The sequence below is a fragment of the Hemitrygon akajei genome, chromosome 18, assembly GCF_048418815.1.
Source record: "Hemitrygon akajei chromosome 18, sHemAka1.3, whole genome shotgun sequence".
Taxonomy (NCBI): domain Eukaryota; kingdom Metazoa; phylum Chordata; class Chondrichthyes; order Myliobatiformes; family Dasyatidae; genus Hemitrygon; species Hemitrygon akajei.
The window spans coordinates 69,636,964-69,655,144 of NC_133141.1; the positions used below are offsets into that span (position 1 = coordinate 69,636,964).

Genomic DNA, 18,181 nt, shown 5'->3' on the forward strand with positions numbered 1-18,181 from the left:
AGCAAGACAATTCAGAACTGTTTTTCTCACTACAGTTTCATGTATTCAGGCTTGGAGAAGCCAGAAACGGCCTGGAGTGAAAATGAAACTATTTCACTATTTCAAGTATCTTGATCGACAATCATCTGAATCTTACAATGAAAATGAAGATTTGGAGGATGCAATCATCGACAGCATTGTATGAAGGCAGTCCACTGTCTGTACTGATTTTGTTAATTTACAGTCAAAAGAAATAACACTGGATGAATTCCTCCATCGATAGCTATTAGGAACTAATAAAGTTTTATACTACTGCAGTAGTGTTTGTAGTGTTCTAATTTTTTCTGCATTTCATTTAAATACATAATTTGCTACTCAGTTAAATGGTAGTTTGTCTTTTAAAAAAAAAAAAAAATACCTTTTTTAACTATTTCCATAAAACTTCACCTAAGTGGGGCAGCCACTTATTTGACCCTAAATGTACTGGTCCAATGCATCCCAGTTGACCGGAACCCACTGTATTTGTAGAAGTCTGAGTGGCATGGTCTGAAGACTGATGCTGGATGGGAGTTGTCTTGGAGCCACATTTCTGCAAGAACAAGCACGCAGTACTCTCTCATCTCGCATTGGGTCAGCCGCAGACCATCTGACATAGAAGCACAATTAGGCCATTTGATCCATCGTTCCTGCGCCGCCATTGCACCATGGCAGATTTATTGTCCCTCTCAACCCTATTCTCTTGCTTTTGCCCTGTAACCTTTGACGCCCTTACGAATTAAGAACCTATCATCCTATGATGACATGGCCTCCACAGTCATCTGTGAATTCCACAGATTCACTACCCTCTGGCTAAAGAAATTCTTCCTCATCTCTCTTCTAAACAGACGCCCCACTATTCCGAGTCTGTGCCCTCTGGTTCTAGACTCACTCACTACAAGAAATATTTTCTCCACATCCATACTATCTTGGCATTCCAATATTCAATAGGTTTCAATGAGGTCACACCTCATTCTTCTAAACTCCAGGTGCAGAACCATCAAATGCTTCTCATATGTTAACCCTTTCATTCTCTTAAACCTCCACTGGACCCTCTCCAATACCAGCACATCCTTTCTTAGAGAAGGGGCCCAAAATTGCTCTAAACACTTCAAGTATGGTCTGACTAATGCCTTTGGCATTCCATCTTTGCTTTTATATTCTAGTCCTCTTCAAGTGAATGCTAGCATTGCATTTGCCTTTCTCACCGACTCAAACTGCAAGTTAACCTTTAGGGAATCCTGCATGAGGACTCCCAAGTCTCTCTGCACCTCTGATTTTTGAATTTTCTCCCCAATTAGAAAATAGTCCACACCTTTATTCCTTCTACCAAAGTACATGACCATACACTTCCCTACACTATATTCCCTCTACCACTTCTTTGCCCATTCTCTCAATCTAAATTGTTCTGCAAACTCCTTGCTTCCCTAACACTACCTGCCCCTCTACCCATCTTTGTATCATCTGAAAACTTGGCCATAAAGTAATCAATTTCATCGTCCAAATTATTGACATACAACGTGAAAAGAATGGTCCTAATACTGACCCCTGCGAAACACCACTAGTCACTAGCAGCCAATCAGAACAGGTCCCCTTTAATCTGACATCGTCTTGTGTCAATCAGTCAAACTTCTAGCCAATCTAGTGTCTTTCCTATAATACCATGGGATCTTGTTGTGAAGTAGCCTCATATGTGGTACCTTGTCAAAGGCTTTCTGAAAATAAAGTATACAACATCCACTGAGTCTTCTTTGCCTATCCAGCCTGTTATTTCCCAAATGAATTCCAACAGATTTGGCAAGAAAATTTTCCCTCAAGGAAACCATGCTGACTTTGGCCTATTTTATCATCAGAATCAAGTTTTGTATCACCGGCATATGTCATGAAATTTGTTAACTTTGCAGCAGCAGTACATTGTGATACATGATAAATAAAGAAAAACTGAATCAAAGTATATGTATTTAGTTAAATTGACAAGTAGTGCAAAGAACAAATTTTTTTTTTTAAAGTATCGAGGTAGCATTCATGGGTTCAATGTCCATTTAGAAATTGGATGGCAGAGAGGAAGGAGCTGCTCCTGAATCATTAAGTGTGTGCCTTCAGGCTTCCAAGTACCCCAAAACCTCATCCTTAATAATGGAATCCAACATCTTCCCAACCAATTAAGTCATGATAACTAGACTATAATTTCCTTTCTTCTGCCTCCCTCCCTTCTTAAGAGTGGAATGACAATTGCAATTTTCCATTCTTCCAGAATCAGTCCAGAATCTGGTGATTCTTGATAGACCCTTACTAATGTCTCGACAATCTTTTCAGCCACCTCTTTCAGAACGCTGGGGTGTACACCATCTGGTCCAGGTGACTTAACTACCTTCAGACCTTTCGGTTTCCCAAGCACCTTCTCTTCAGTATTAGCAACCACACTCACTTCTGCCCCTTGACACTCTTACATTTCTGGCATTCTGCTAGTCTTCTACAGTGAAGATTGACACAAAATAATTAAGTTTATCCTCCATTTCTTTATCCCTCATTACTACCTCATGTATCATTTTCCAGCAGTCCTCTATCGACTCGCCTTTCTTTTACTCTATCTGAAAAAAACTTCTTGGTGTCCTCTTTGATATCATTGACTAGCTTACTTTCATATTTCATCTTCTCTCCTTATGATTTTTTTCTGCTTCCCAATCCTCTAACTTCCCACTACTTTTTGCTAAAGGATCTGCCATCTCTTTTACTTGTATGCTGTATTTGACTCCCTCGACAGCTATGGTTACATCATCCTCCCTTTAGAATTCTTCATCTTTGCGATGCATCTGTCCTGCGCCTTCTGAATTGCCCCCTGAAACTCCAGCCATTGCTGTTCTGCTGTCATCGCTGCTAGTGTGTCCCCTTCCAATCAGCTTTGGCCAGCTCATCATCATGCTTCTGTAATTCCTTTTACTCCACAGTAATACTGATACATCTAATTTTATCTTGTCCCTTTCAAACTGCAGGGTGAATTCCATCATATTATGATCAGTGCCTCTTAAGAGTTCCTTAACTTAAGCTTCCTAATCAAATCCAGTTTATTATCCATTGACTTTTGGGGCCAAGACCCTTCGTCAGGACTAGAAAGGAAGGGTACAGAAGCCAGCACTGAGGGGGAGCAGTGAGAGAGGGAGGGATGAAGAAAGCAGCTGGGAGGGGATAGTTGAGAGAATAAACAGTTGACATTTCTGCTGAGGCACCATCAGAATAGGTGCAGTTACATTTGGCATCATGGCTGGCAGACATGCCATGAGCTGAAAGACCTGTTCCTGTTCGATGTCCTACATTCACACATGCTGCCTAACCTGTGGACTAATTTCAAAATTTGCAATTAACAAAGAACGGTACAGGCTCTTTGGTCCACAATGCCGTGCTGACCTACTCCACGATCAATCTAACCCTTCCCTCCCACACAGACCTCCAATTTTCTATCATCCATGTGCCCATCAAGCATTTCTTAAATGCCCTTAATGCCCCCACCACCACCCCCGACTGGGTGTTCCACTCACCCACCACTCTGTAAAATGATTACCTCTGACTGCTACCCCCCTCATACTTTCATCCAATCACTTTAAAATTATGCCCCTGGTATTAGCCATTTCCCCACCTGGGAAAAAGCCTCTGGCCTCTTATCTTTCCCATGTCTATCACTATCTTTCCACTTCACTCCAAAGAGGAAAGTCTTATCTCACTCCACCTATCCTCATAAGGTAGTTATTTTAGATTTCTGGTATTTGGAGGATCTTTGCTTTTTAAAGCTTCTTACCTGTGAAAGGTGGTGCTAAAGACACAGGAGTGAAGGCACTTTGCGTCCGAGTCAGTCTGGGTTTGCTGTGGAGGAATAGACAAGAGATATCAGGGAGGGGAACTGCCCATAGACCACTACATGTGTATTTAACATGATGAGACGTTAAATGGTTCAAACTCCCCGACACAGCAGTGTGCATCTCATTGACAGAATGGATTTGGCAATGTTGTGTCCTCTCAGACAATGGGGTCCTACATGGTAACTCTGCATTTTCAGTCCACCTTCAACCATCAGGCTCTTGAACTTCACTCACCCTATCAATGAAATGTTTTCAGAACCTATGGACTCACTTTCAAGGACTCTTCATCTCATGTTCTTGATATTTATTTATTGTTATTGTTTCTTCTTTTGTATTTGTACAGTTTGTTATCCTCCGCACTCTGGTTGAACACCCTAGTTGGGCGGTCTTCCATTGATTCTGTTATGGTTATTATTCTATAGATTTATTGAGTATGCCCACAAGAAAATGAACCTCAGGATTGTATATGGTGACTTACATTTACTTTGAACTTACATTGCACCTTCAGCAGCTCGGACTGTTCTGCACCCTCTCGTCACTCTCTGCACGGTGGGGAGGGAGGCCAGAGGGTTTAAAAAACAGACTGTAGGAAATGAGCAGGGAGAGGAGGACGTTCTCAAAGTGTGAGCAAGGACAATACAAATCAAATTGGGAAATGGGTCAGGGTCACAGATCACTGGCTGGGACAGGTTGGAGATGCAGGAAACATCTCGGACACTCATCTAATGGCTGTCAGCTGCAAGATAGATAAGCAGCCACCAGAATTATAACGTGTAGAAGCCACATGGTTTATCATTAATGGCAGATGGGCCTACCGTCAGTTAAATAGGAAATGTGCCGACATCTATCAGCTAGCCTACATTTAAAGAATTAACTGGTTTACTACCCAAAGCACCGCTATTAAAATTAAGTTTATAAATAGCTCACCTAGAAAAGCTCAGGCTTGTGTAGTGTCTGAAGTGCAGTGATGAACAGCCCCCTGATAGCGAGGCATGTGCTGGCTGCATGACTCACGGTACAGAAGCAGCAGGAAGTACTGGCTCAGAACACTCAGCGAGCATATAACTAATTTACAAACCAGACTGTGTGGATGGAGTTGCTGCGTTCAGAGGCTGTCCAACTTGAGGCCTGAGACAGGAATAGGCATGTCTACAGTGTGGCGGTCAGTACCCTGACCAACTGTGCACATGGTGTTTCTCTTACACCACACTTCACACTCTCACATTCCCCAACCCCATTATAATTTCACTGGCTGAAGTGCCAGCACTGCATTCTAATGTTCTATGTTCCAACCCAATTCATCCATGTCAGTGCTAACCTTAGAGTTTAATAGTATTTGTAAAGTGTACCATTACAAAAGTTCCATTTTCAAGATTTCAAGAAGTTCCTAATCTAATGCCTGGTTGGCAGGGTGGAGATATGTCTCTACCAAAGGAGGTGTAAGGTGCTCCTTCTCTCTGCTAGCCTGCAGGTCACGCTTGGGCAAGGTGTTGTACATGCATAACCCCACCCCGATCAGGGACACAGAAGCCATGGGAGCAGGTGGTGGATAGTCGTATGGGCAGATAGTACATATCATGTCCAGGTTTTGCGACCACTGACACCAGGCAGACAATCTCTGAAGAGTATTGATAATGGCTGGGGTCAGCCATCTTGTAAAGACACTGTCCAGAGGGCAGCAATGGCAAACCACTTTTTTTGCCAAGAACCATCAAAGACCATAATCACCCACGACATGGCACAAAACAAACAAATCTAATACCATTCTCTTCTCACTTCCAACACCCTCTAATATCATAGCCAGAATAATTCCTATTGCAGCATACAGCCAAAGACTGTGTATGTAATTTAGTAAATTTACTTTGACTTTCATTTTGGCTTCTCCCAAAGGAGTTAATTCCACTCTCTCAGGATTTGAGAAACCAATTGGGATTCACATGTTCTCTGAGGTCACTCTAACCTGTGGGTTAGAGTGTTCCATTAAAGCCCTCGATTAGGTCAAGACCCATCCTATTCAGCTTTCCGAGAGAAAGCCCTCTCCTCCCCCTCCCATACCTCAAAGTGGCCACTGAGGCCATGTCTGGGGTCTCCTGCTGCTGCTGCCACTTCAAGGTTCATTGCATTGTGTTCAGAGATGCTCTTCTGCACATCGTGCAGTTACTTTTGTCTTTTTTGGCCCCAGAGGTTTGATGAGACTACAGGTCATGGGTTAAGGGTGAAAGGTGAAATGTTTAAGGGGAATATGGGGGGGGGGCATCTTCACTCAGGTTGGAAGTGTGTGGAACAAGCTGCCAGTGCATATGGTATGTGGGTTTGATTTAAACATTCAAGAGAAATTTGCATAGGTACATGGATGAGAGTGAGAAGGAGGGCTGTGGTCTGAGTGCAGGTTGATGGGACTAGGCAGAATAATAGTTTGGCACAGGCTAGATGGGTTGAAGGATCTGTTTCTGAGCTGTAGTGTTCTATGACTCTTTCCTGTCAGCTTGAACCAGTCTGGCCATTCTCCTCTGACCTCTCTCATTAACGAGGTGTTTTTGCACACAGAACTGATGCTCACAGGATTGTTTTTTTGTGTTTCATACCATTCTCTGTAAACTCTAGATACTATTGTGTGAGAAAGATCCCAGATCAGCAGTTCCTGAGATACTCAAACCACCCCATCTGGCACCAACAATCATTCCACGGTGAAAGTCACTTAGATCACATTTCTTCCCCATTCTGATGTCTGACCTGAAGCTCTTGACCAAGTCGACATGCTTTTATGCACTGACTTGCTGCCACATGATTGGCTGATTAGATATTTGCACTAACATGGTGTACCCAATAAAGTGGCCACTGAATGCAGCCATCAATAGTGATATCGTTGAGGTGCCCATTTCACTGCCAAATAAATTACTGTGAAACACACAAAATACACCAGCAGCACGAGAACCCACAGCAGGTGGCATGTGATGTTGTAGATTCAGTCACTTCCATCACAGGCACTAGCCTTGATGACATCGTCAAAAGGTGGCACCTCAGGAAAGCAGCATCCATCATTAAGGATTCTCGCTGTGGTAGTGCAGGAACCTGAAGACCCACACTCAACAGCTTCTTCCCATTCCCTATCAGATTTCTGCACAGTCCATGAACACTATTTGACTATTTCACTTTAGCACTTGTTTCTTTTAAATCAAAGATCAATTTTATTGTAACTTGAAGTAATTTTATTATGCATTAAACTGTATTGCTCACACAAAACAAGAAACCTCACGATTCTGTGCACCACAGATCGCTAGCAGTCGTTGGATTGCTCAAAGTGAGATTTGTGGAAAAAAAATGTGGGAGGTGTCATTTGGGATATTCTACAACATATCAGTGATAATAACCTGATTCTGATCTTCCTGCTATTTGGGAATGATCTCTGTCACATATATATATATATATATATACATACACACACACACACATATACATATATATGTATATACACATATATACATACATATACACACATACATATATACACACACACACACATACATACACACACACATACATACACACACACACACAAAAAAACAAGTTTTATATTGTATAGCACCTTGCACCAGAGTCAAGATGCAAGAGGGGTTGCTGACTGAGGGAACAATACTGGCCAGAGAAATGGGGATAATTAACCCCTCTGTTCTTCCTTGCAATAAACATCATGACAACTTTTACATCCACTTGTACACAGTTCTGTGTTAAGGATCAAAGATCAACTGTATTCACCATATACATTTACAATACTGTGCAAAAGTCTTAGGCACCCGAGATATTTTATATGGTTTCAGGTGTATGGACTCCACGGAGCCCTGATCTCAACATCATTAAGAATGTCTGGGATTACCTGGAAAGACAAAAGCAAGCGAGACAGACAAAGTCTGCAGAACTGTGGCAAGTTTTCCAAGATGCTTGGAACAACCAACCAATTTTCTTATAAAACTGCACGATAGTGTACTAAGAGAACTGATGCAGTTTTAAAGGCAAGAGTGCGCACATCAAATATTGATCTAATTTAGTTTTTTTATTGTTTACTGTTCTTTATAGCAAATTTTCTGATATTTAAAAATTTCATTTTGAAAGCATCTTCACTTTATAGAATTTTTTTAAACATGTGTCCAAGACTTTTGCACAGTACTGTACAGAAGGAATATGCTGTGTGTTGGCAAAAACAAGCAAAAAAAATTATAAAGAATAAAAATTATATTTTAAAAGTTAGCAGTTAAAGTACAGAAATGGATTAAAATATGAATACCAGCATGAATTTACAATGTTAACAGCATTATAAAAAAAGTTTACAGTGCAATTCAGTGATGGGGATAATGGGGGAGGGAGGGGTTGATCAGATCAACTGCCTGGGGAAGAAACTTTTGAGATGGCATGAAGTTTAACACACACACCCTAAAAACATTCAATTGCAGCATTAACTGCCTTTCAGATAGTATTTCATTAGGTGTTTAGGATTTTATAATGCAGAGGCTGTGAAGGATGCTACTGAAATGCAATGGTTGTTGCATTCCCCTAACAGCTGCTCACATTGCAATCCTTGGCTAGTCTTACAAGGGATGTTAAAGGACATTTACCCTTCCTGCTACCCTTAAATCTTTCAAAGGACAAACAGAAGCAGAGATCACTATGTCCCCGAGTTGTGTAGATAATGGAACAAAAATAAAGTGCCCAAGTTAAGCAGCCCCAATCTATTCACGTGGAGCCAGCAGGACAGGAAACAATTTCCTTCACAGTATTTGTAATTCAGTGTCCATTCTTCTTCAATCCATCAATCTTGATTCTAATCAGCTAGCTGCCTGGTTGCACTTTAAAGGCAGCAGATTACTGACAGATGTCAGGCAATCACTTTTTTTTATATATACATACACAACACATCTAGTCGCAGAATCGCCAGTCTCATCATCTCTTCCCATATCCCTAAAAAAAAACTTCCTAAAATCCCTGCATTAATCCCAGTTTCCACTTTGATGTTTGCCCCATTGTGATCCACCCATTTCTATATCAATGCGGCTGAATCCTCTCCTGCTATTGCTGGCTGGTCTGATTCAAGACAGGAGACAGAACCATCAGCCACAGGCCAAATTTTGCCTGAAAGATGGCCGTGCGAGCAGGAGCCACGAGGGCCTATGAGACAGCAAGCTTGGAGTTCGGGGTCCCGTCATAAGCAAGTCCAGGGGTCAACACTGAGTTCATAGTTCAAAGGTTGATTAGAAATTCTTAAGAGGAAGCCCAATTGGCAAAGCCTGGAGGCTGTAAGCCTTGGGAACTATAGGTGCATAGGTGGGAGCTGAGGCTTGATTTCCTTTTTTTATTCTTTGTAGTGTTCTGTTTTGTTATGACGTGATGTTCTGTCGAGCACAGTGGGCACGCTATGTTGTCACTGGAATGTGTGGTAACACTTGCAGGCCACCCCCAGCACATGCTTCGGTCTTGGTTGTTAAATCAAATAAAGCATTTCACTGTATGTTTTGATGTACAGTATATAGCTAGGGTGCCTCAGACATTTGCACAGTACTGTGGTAATTTTATGCACTGCCACAAAAAACAAATTTCATGACATATGTGAGTGATGATAAACCTGATTCTGATCTGGGTCTCTGTTGTGGACTGAGAGTGGGAAGGGGGGCAGGGAGAGGGGGAATCATGGTTGGGAAAAGGGGAAGGGAGCAGGAAGCACCAGAGAGATTCTGTAATGATCAATAAACCGATTGTTTGGAATCAAATGACCTCACCTGGTGTCTCAGGACTGGGTGTGTCTGCATCCGCACCACCCCTCCCCTGGCAGACCTTAGAGAGGCTGGTCCTGGCTCACCTTCAACCCCTGGTCAGACCAGCCCTCGCTCCCCTGCAGTTTGCCTACCAGGAGCACATTGGAGTTGACGTTGCTGTTACCTACCTGCTGAACAGAGCCCACTCCCATTTGGATAACCAGGGCAGCCCTGGGAGGATAATGTTTTTTTATTTCTCAAGTGCCTTCAATACCATACAGCTCTCATTGCTGAGGGAAAAGTTCCGTTCAATGCAGATTAGCACTTCCATTGTATCCTGGATAATGGGCTACCTGACTGGCAGACCACAGTTTGTCTGGCTTCAGAGCTGTGTGTCAGACACAGCTATAAGCAGCACTGGGGCCCCACAGGGGACTGTATTGGCTCCCTTCCTGTTCACCCCCTATACCTTGGACTTTAGATACAACATTGAGTCATGTCATCTGCAGAAATTCCCTGATGACTGGGTGTGTAAGGGGAGGACAGGAGGTGAATACAGGGCCCTGGTGGAGGACTTTGTCAAACGGTGCGAGCTAAATCATCCGCAGCTCAGCATCAGTAAGACAGAGGAGATGGTGATGGACTTTAGCAAGACTGCTTCCTGTTACTACTGATGGTGAGGACGTGGATGTGGTGAGGACCTACAGGTACCTGGGGGGGGGGGGGGGGCACCTGGATGACACACTTGAGTGGAGCCCCAACACAGAGGCCGTGTACAAGAAGGGCCAGAGTCGCCTGTACTCCCCGAGGAGACTGAGGCCCTTTGGAGTGTGCAGGCCTCTCCTTCACACGTTCTACCGGTTTGTTGTCACTAGGACAATCTTCTATGTGGTGGTGTGCTGGGGCAATGATATCAACACAGGTGATGCCAACAGGCTCAATAAACTGATTAGAAAGGCTGGCTCTGTTACAGGAGTCAAACTGGACACACTGGAGGCTGTGGTAGAACAAAGGACCCTCCGGAAAATCCTGGCAATTCCGGACAATGTTCCTCACCCTCTGCGTGCCACCTTGGCCGAACGGAGGAGCACTTTTAGAAACAGATTAAGACAACTTCGCTGCTCCAAAGAGCACTATACAAGGTCATTTTTACCCTTGGCCATTAGGCTCTGTAATGAGTCAACTTATAGCCGGAGAAGTGATAGCTCCCTCCTGTTAGACTGGTAATTTATTTTTAAAAATTCTTTCTACTTCTCTTCTAATATTTATATCTGAGCACTTGTAATGCTACTGTGACACTTAATTCCTTTGGGATCAATAAAGTATCCATCTTTCTCTGTCACCTGTCCCACACCACTCCCGTGACGCTCCACCCTCACCATTCCCAACATCCTTTGCTCCCGGCAGATTTACAAACTCACTCTCCATTCTACATCGACACAGTATTGTGCAAATGTCTTAAGCAAAAAAAGATCCCTGAGATTATGATTTAAAGATTAGCTTTACTTGTCAAATGCACATCAAAACAGTGACATCATCATTTTGCCTCAACAACCATTACAGTCTCAGAATATGCTGGGAGCAGCCCACAAGCGTCGCCATGCTTCTGGTGCTAACGTCGCATGCCAACTAACCCCTGCATCTCTGGAATGTGGAGGGAACCTGAGCACCCGGAAACACACACAATCATAGGAAAAATTTCTATGAGGAATAGATTGATTAGAATAGTTCAGATTAGTTTAACCATATAACATAAATACATCTGAATGCAAATCCAAAGGACATTCTCACCCTCACACAAACCCAGAACCAAGACACAGGATTAGCATAACACCGTAAGACATAGGAGCAGAATTCCAGAAAGGAATAGACTGTAAATCAATTCAAAAATGCAAGAATCACAAGCAGATAAGGGCCCCTTAATTGACCATAAGACATAGGAACAGAATTAGGCCATCAAGTCTGCTCCACCATACTATCATGGCTGATTTATCTTTCCTCTGAAAAACATTCTCCTGCTGTAATCTTTGACACCCTTACTAATCACGAACCTAGCAACAACTTCTGTCTTAAATATACCCAGTGACTTGGCCTCCACAGATGTCCATGACAACAAATTCCACAGATTCACCACTGTGGCTTAAGAAATTCCTCCTCAGCTCTGTTCTAAAGGGACGTCCTTCTACTGAGGCTGTGCCCTCAATTCCTGGACTCACTCACCATCGAAAACATCCCCTCCATATCCACTCTACCCAGGCCTCTCAATATTCAATAGGTTTCAACGAGATCCCCCCTCATTCTCTAAAGTCCAGTGAGTACAGACCCACGGCCATCAATGCTCCTTATAAGATAATCCTTCTTTTCCTGGGATCACACTTGTGAACCTCCTCTGAACCCTCTCCAATGCCAGCACATCCTTTCTCAGGCAAGGAGATCAAAACTGCCCATAATACTCCATGTCTGGTTTGACCAATGCCTTCTAAAGCCTCAGCATTACATCCTTGCCTTTCTATTCTAGTCCTCTCAAAACGAATGCTAACGTTACATTTGCCTTCCTTACAGCTGACTTAACCTGCACAGGGACATTTCAGCTCCGCAGAGATTACACTGATCATTCAGCCCTGTTGACCTATGATTGCATTTGCGCTCTGCACAAACCTCCTCCACCCAAGTAACACATCCTTCCACTTCTTTCTCCCTTGGGTGCTTAGACAACTTTGTGTCATGTACACTGACATTATCTGCTGCAACTTCTCCCAGGGGAACAAAATTCCACATTCTAACCACTTTCTCAGTAAATAGGCTCCTTCCAAATTCAGTACTGGATTTGGTGCCCATCTCAGGTCATATCTATTTCTAACTCTGGATATCTTATTAGTGCAGCACTCCTTACAGTGACAGTGCCAGCTGTAGGATTGGGGTTGCTTTGTTTGCGTCAAATTAAATCAGCGAGGATTGTGCTGGGCAGCCCACAAATGTTACTGTGCTTCCATTTCTCCCTAACCCTACGTCTTTGGTATGTGGGAGGAAACCATGCTACTGTGCTGTGGGCAGTCACAACAGATCAGTCAGCCCTGTCAATGGTGACCACAGCTTCCACTCACCTCCCGAAAGCAGTGTGTAATCAGCAACAGCTCAGGTTCGATGTGCACATTCCAATAGTCAATTGATAGAAGCTGGTAGCTCACTCCTATGTGTAATTACACATCTGACATCCACTGACAGAGAAAAGATTTCTCATTACATTTAACAAAAATCTTTCCAGACCAGGATTAGTCTGTAGAACTCCATTCACAGCAAGAGGAAGGGTACAGGAAAGTTCATTAAGTATAAAGGTCCCATGAGACATCCAAACTACAACAGAACATAGAACATTACAACACAGTACAGGCCCTTCAGTCAGTGATGCTGTGCCAACTCTTTAACCTAACCTAGAGATCAATCTAACCCCTCCCTCCTGCTATTTTTCTATCATCCATGTGCTTAAGAGTTTCTTAAATGCTCCTAATGTATCTGTGTCTACCATCACCCCTGCCAAGGCAATCCACACACTCACCACTCCGTAAAAGAAAGCCTACTCTGACTTTGCCCCTATTCTTTCCTCCAATCACCTCAAAAATTATGACCCCCTTGTATTAGCCATTTCCATCCTGGAAAAAGTCTCTGGCTATCCATTATATCTAGGACTTATCAAGTCACCTCTCATCCTTCTTCGCTCCAAAGAGAAAAGCCCTAGCTTACTCACCCTATCCTCACAAGACATGCTCTCTCATCCTGGCAGGATCCAGGTAAATCTTTGCACCCTCTCTAAAGCTTCCACATCCTTTGTATAATGACAGCAAAAAAATTAACAATATTCCAAGAGTGCTTCACCAGTAGCAATCCTTAGCAAGAAACCGAAAGGGGGAAGAGAGTCGGACAAGGAAGTTCTTGTTTATGGCTGAGTCAGGAAACCGAATAACAATACATCAACAATCTGCTGAAAGAACGTAGCAGCTTGAGTAGTGTTTGTCGAGCAATTGTTGTTTTGTCAGGACCCTTTCAAGGTTCCGACTCAAAGCGTGAACAATTCTTTTTCTCCCACAGATGCTGCCTGACCTGTTGAGTTCTTTCAGCAGATTGTGTTGCTCCAGATTCCAGTGTCTGTAGTCTTGTGGGTCTCTCTAATAGCAAAGATTCAAAGTACACTCATTATCAAAGTAAGTATGCAGTATACAAACCTGAGGTTCACCTTCCTGCAGACAGCCACGAAACAAAATCACCATGGAACCCGTTCAAAGAAAACATCAAACACCCAACGCACAGGGGGGGAAAAAAATAAATCACACAAATGGCAAAAAATGAGCGAACAACACACTGCATATTGCTGCAGGATCCCTTATTCCAACTGACATCAGCTAATACTGCGGAGCATGAATATCAACTGCAGTCAGTGACTACCACCCTTATACACAGAAGTGAAAGAGACCGACTTGCATTTATATATTTGTAGATTAAGTAATCATCACATGAGAAATTATTCACTCTTTTAAAACTCTTCTTCTTGTGATCCAATTATAAGGAGCTAACTTTGATTATCTCAGTTTTTTTTCTTAGCTTAACAAATATTTAATTCAAAATAAATCTTGGGCTGATAGGGTTGAGGGAGAGTACACAGTCAGGTGTTTTCTCACAAGAGCTTGGCTCCAATTTTTTTTATATATAAAAGGTTACCCCTCTCATCTTAGCAGAAGATTCAATGTATATTAAAGTATGGCTGCACTATACAACACTGAGATTCTTCTTCTACAGACAGCCACAAAGCAAAGAAAAACCACAGAAAAACATCAAAACCCCAAAGCACAAAAAATAAATCATGCAAACAGTAAAAAACAAGCAAATAAAAACACACAATATCCCTTCCCATTAAAACAAACTCCATCCATTTCCCTGTAGCTTTCTTTGTATTTTTAACTCCCCCCAAAATGGTCTTTACTTGGGTTGTTTGAAATACCCTACCTTGCCAACAACTGGTTCTTAGCACTACATTCAAACACAGGTCTATCAGAAGCTAATTTAACATTTGTTTTATCTCTCTATCTATGGGGGGAAATAAATAGTTAGCATTTTAGGGCAAGGCCATAAGACATGGGAGCAAATTTAGGCCATTCAGCCCATTGAGTTTGTTCCACCATGACCAGTTTATTTTCCTTCTCAATCCCATATTTTTCTGTCTTCTCCCTGTAATCTTTGATGCCATTACTAGTCAAAAACCTATCAACCTCTGCTTTAAATACACCCAATGACTTGGCCTCCACAGCCACCTGTGGCAATGAATTCCACAGATTCACCACCCTCTGGCTAAATAAATTCCTCCTTAATTCTGTGCTCAAGGGACATCCCTCTATTCCGAGGCTGGGCGCTCGGGTCCTAGACTCCCCCATTTTAGAAAACATCCTCTGCATATCCATTCTAACTAGACCTGCTGAGTTCCTCCAGCTATTTTTGTGCATTGCTCAAGATTTCCAGCATCTGCAGGATCATCTCATTTCTTCTGTGTGATAATTAATGACTAATATGTTTTTTAAAAAAGCAATATTTCAGCCTAACCCATTGTGCAATGGGTACAAGTCACTGAACATTTCACACAAACAGCACAGGTGAAATTTACTGTCTGCCCACCTTTCAACTTCCCAATTTACATAGAAACCTCCTACCTCCAAACCACAGAAAAACCAGCGTTTGATGGAAAAACCCCTAATACAGAGATACTGCATGATCTCAATATACTGAACATACACTCAGTGACCACTTATTAGGTAGCAGAGTGGAACCCGGTGTGGTTTTCTGCTGCTGTAGCCCATCCACTAGAAGATTCGACACGTTGTGCACAGCACTGCTGAGTTACTACCGTCTTCCTGTCAGCCTAAACCAGTCTGGGCATCATCCTCTGACCACACTCATTAACAAAGCCTTTTCACTCAGAGAACTGCTGCTCACTGGATGCTTTTTCTTTGTTTTTCGCACCATTCTCTGTAAACTCTAGAAACCGTTGTGTCAAAATCCCAGGAGATCAGCAGTTTCTGAGATAATCAAACCAGCCCATCTGGCACCATGCCGCAGGCGAAGTCACTTAGATCACATTTCTTCCCCATTCTGATGTTTGGTCTGAACAGCAACTGAACTTCTTGACCATATCTGCGTGTTTTTATGCACTGAGTTGCTGCCAAGTGATTGGCTGGTTAGATATTTGCATTAATGAGGTGTATAGGTGTACCTAATGCAGTGGCCACTGGGTGTGGTCAAGCATTTCAGGTAAGCACTGAGGAACATCAGTATGGATGAAAGTGCCATTTGTTCTCCTCTGGAGAAAGTAAAAAGTCCTGCCACACAATCTGGATAGCAGAGGGGTTTTCCAAAGCACTGGGTGACATTTACAGCCAACATCTTAAGCAGATTATTTAGTCAGTCAATTGTGGAACATGACTGAGCACAAACTGAATACACGCTGACCACACACCCAGAACCCGTGGGTTAAGCAGTGCACTGGAATGCCCAAAAGGTTGCTCAAAAGGCATCCTGAAAATCAAGTTCTTTCTACGTTTACTTGGTTTCAGAATTTCTCCTGCAGATTTTAATCAATGGTAACAAAGCTCTCGTTCTAGTATATTACAGCAGTGTACAGGTCCTTCAGCCCACAATGTTGTGCCAACCTTTTAATCTCCTCTAAGATTAATCCAACCCTCACCTCCTACATTGCCCTGCATTTTTCTGTCATCCACGTGCCTATCTAAGTTTCTTAAACATACCTAATGTACAGTGGCATGCAAAAGTTTGGGCACCCCGGTCAAAATTTCTGTTACTGTGAATAGTTAAGTGAGTAGAAGATGAACTGATTTCCAAAAGTCATAAATTTAAAGATGAAACATTCTTTTCAACATTTTAAGCAAGATTAGTGTATTATTTTTGTTTTAGACAATTTTAGAGTGAAAAAAGGAAAGGAGCACCATGCAGAAGTTTGGGCACCCCAAGAGATTTGAGCTCTCAGATAACTTTTACCAAGGTCTCAGACCTTAATTAGCTTGTTAGGGCTATGGCTTGACATAATCATTGTTAGGAAAGGCCAGGTGATGCAAATTTCAAAGCTTTCCCTGACTCATTAAACCTTGTCCCAACAATCAGCAGCCATGGGCTCCTCTAAGCAGCTGCCTAGCACTCTGAAAATTAAAATAAGTGATGCCTATGAAGCAGGAGAAGGCTATAAGAAGATAGCAAAGCGTTTTCAGGTAGCCGTTTCCTCAGTTCATAATGTAATTAAGAAATGGCAGTTAACAGCAACAGTGGAGGTCAAGTTGTGGCCTGGAAGACCAAGAAAACTTTCTGAGAGAACTGCTCATAGGATTGTTAGAAAGGCAAATCAAAACCCCTGTTTGACTGCAAAAGACCTTCAGGAAGATTTAGCAGTCTCTGGAGTGGTGGTGCACTGTTCTACTGTGCAGCAACACCTGCACAAATATGACCTTCATGGAAGAGTCATCAGAAGAAAACCTTTCCTGCGTCCTCACCACAAAATTCAGCGTCAGAAATTTGCAAAGGAACATCTAAACAAGCCTGATGCTTTTTTGAAACAAGTCCTGAGGACTGATGAAGTTAAAATAGAACTTTTTGGCTGCAATAAGCAAAGGTATGTTTGGAGAAAAAAGGGTGCAGAATTTCATGAAAAGAACACCTCTCCAACTGTTAAGCACGGGGGTGGATCAATCATGCTTTGGGCTTGTGTTGCAGCCAGTGGCACGGGGAACATTTCACTGGTAGAGGGAAGAATGAATTCAATTAAATACCAGCAAATTCTGGAAGCAAGCATCACACCATCTGTAAAAAAGCTGAAAGTGAAAAGAAGATGGTTTCCACAACAGGATAATGATCCTAAACACACCTCAAAATCCACAATGGACTTTCAAAATCCACAATCAAGAGGCACAAGCTGAAGGTTTTGCCATGGCCCTCAAAGTCCCCCAACCTAAACATCATTGAAAATCTGTGGATAGTCCGCAAAAGAGCAGTGCATGCAAGACCGCCCTAGAATCTCACAGAACTAGAAGCCTTTTGCAAGGAAGAATGGGCGAAAATCCCCCAAACAAGAAATGAAAGATTCTTAGCTGGCTACAGAAAGCGCTTACAAGCTGTGATACTTGCCAAAGGCGGTGTTACTAAGTACTGACCATGCAAGGTGTCCAAACTTTTGCTTCAGGCCCTTTTAATTCTTTGTTATTTTGAAACTGTAAAAGATGGAAATAAAAAAGTAATCTTGCTTAAAATACCTGTATTAAGGAAATGTGTCATCTTTAACTTTATGTCTTTTGGAAATCAGGTCACCTTTTACTCGCTAATTTTGACCGGGGTGCCCAAACTTTTGCATGCCACTGTATCTGCATCTACGACAGCAGTGCATTCCACACGCCCATCCTAATTTAAGAAAAAGGTGCTTACTCCGGAGAGGGTACTGAGAAGGTTCATGAAAATGATCCAGGAATGAAAGGGTTAACATAGGAGCATTTGATGGTTTTGAACTGTGCCAAAAAAAACAAC

The 18,181-nt window shown here is 42.5% G+C and overlaps 1 protein-coding gene across 4 annotated transcripts in view; it reads right to left on the bottom strand.

Moving 5' to 3' along the window:
- The window catches only part of socs7 (suppressor of cytokine signaling 7), a 149,759-nt gene that overhangs the window by 101,415 nt on the left and 30,163 nt on the right, over nt 1-18,181 (bottom strand). For all 4 annotated transcript variants that reach the window (XR_012102074.1, XM_073071795.1, XM_073071793.1 and 1 more), the window contains exon 2: nt 3,809-3,873. Coding sequence is in view for 3 of the 4 variants with exons in the window: in XM_073071795.1 (XP_072927896.1) it covers nt 3,809-3,873 (65 nt within the window). In the remaining variant the exon portion in view is untranslated. The remainder of the gene's footprint in view (nt 1-3,808; nt 3,874-18,181) is intronic.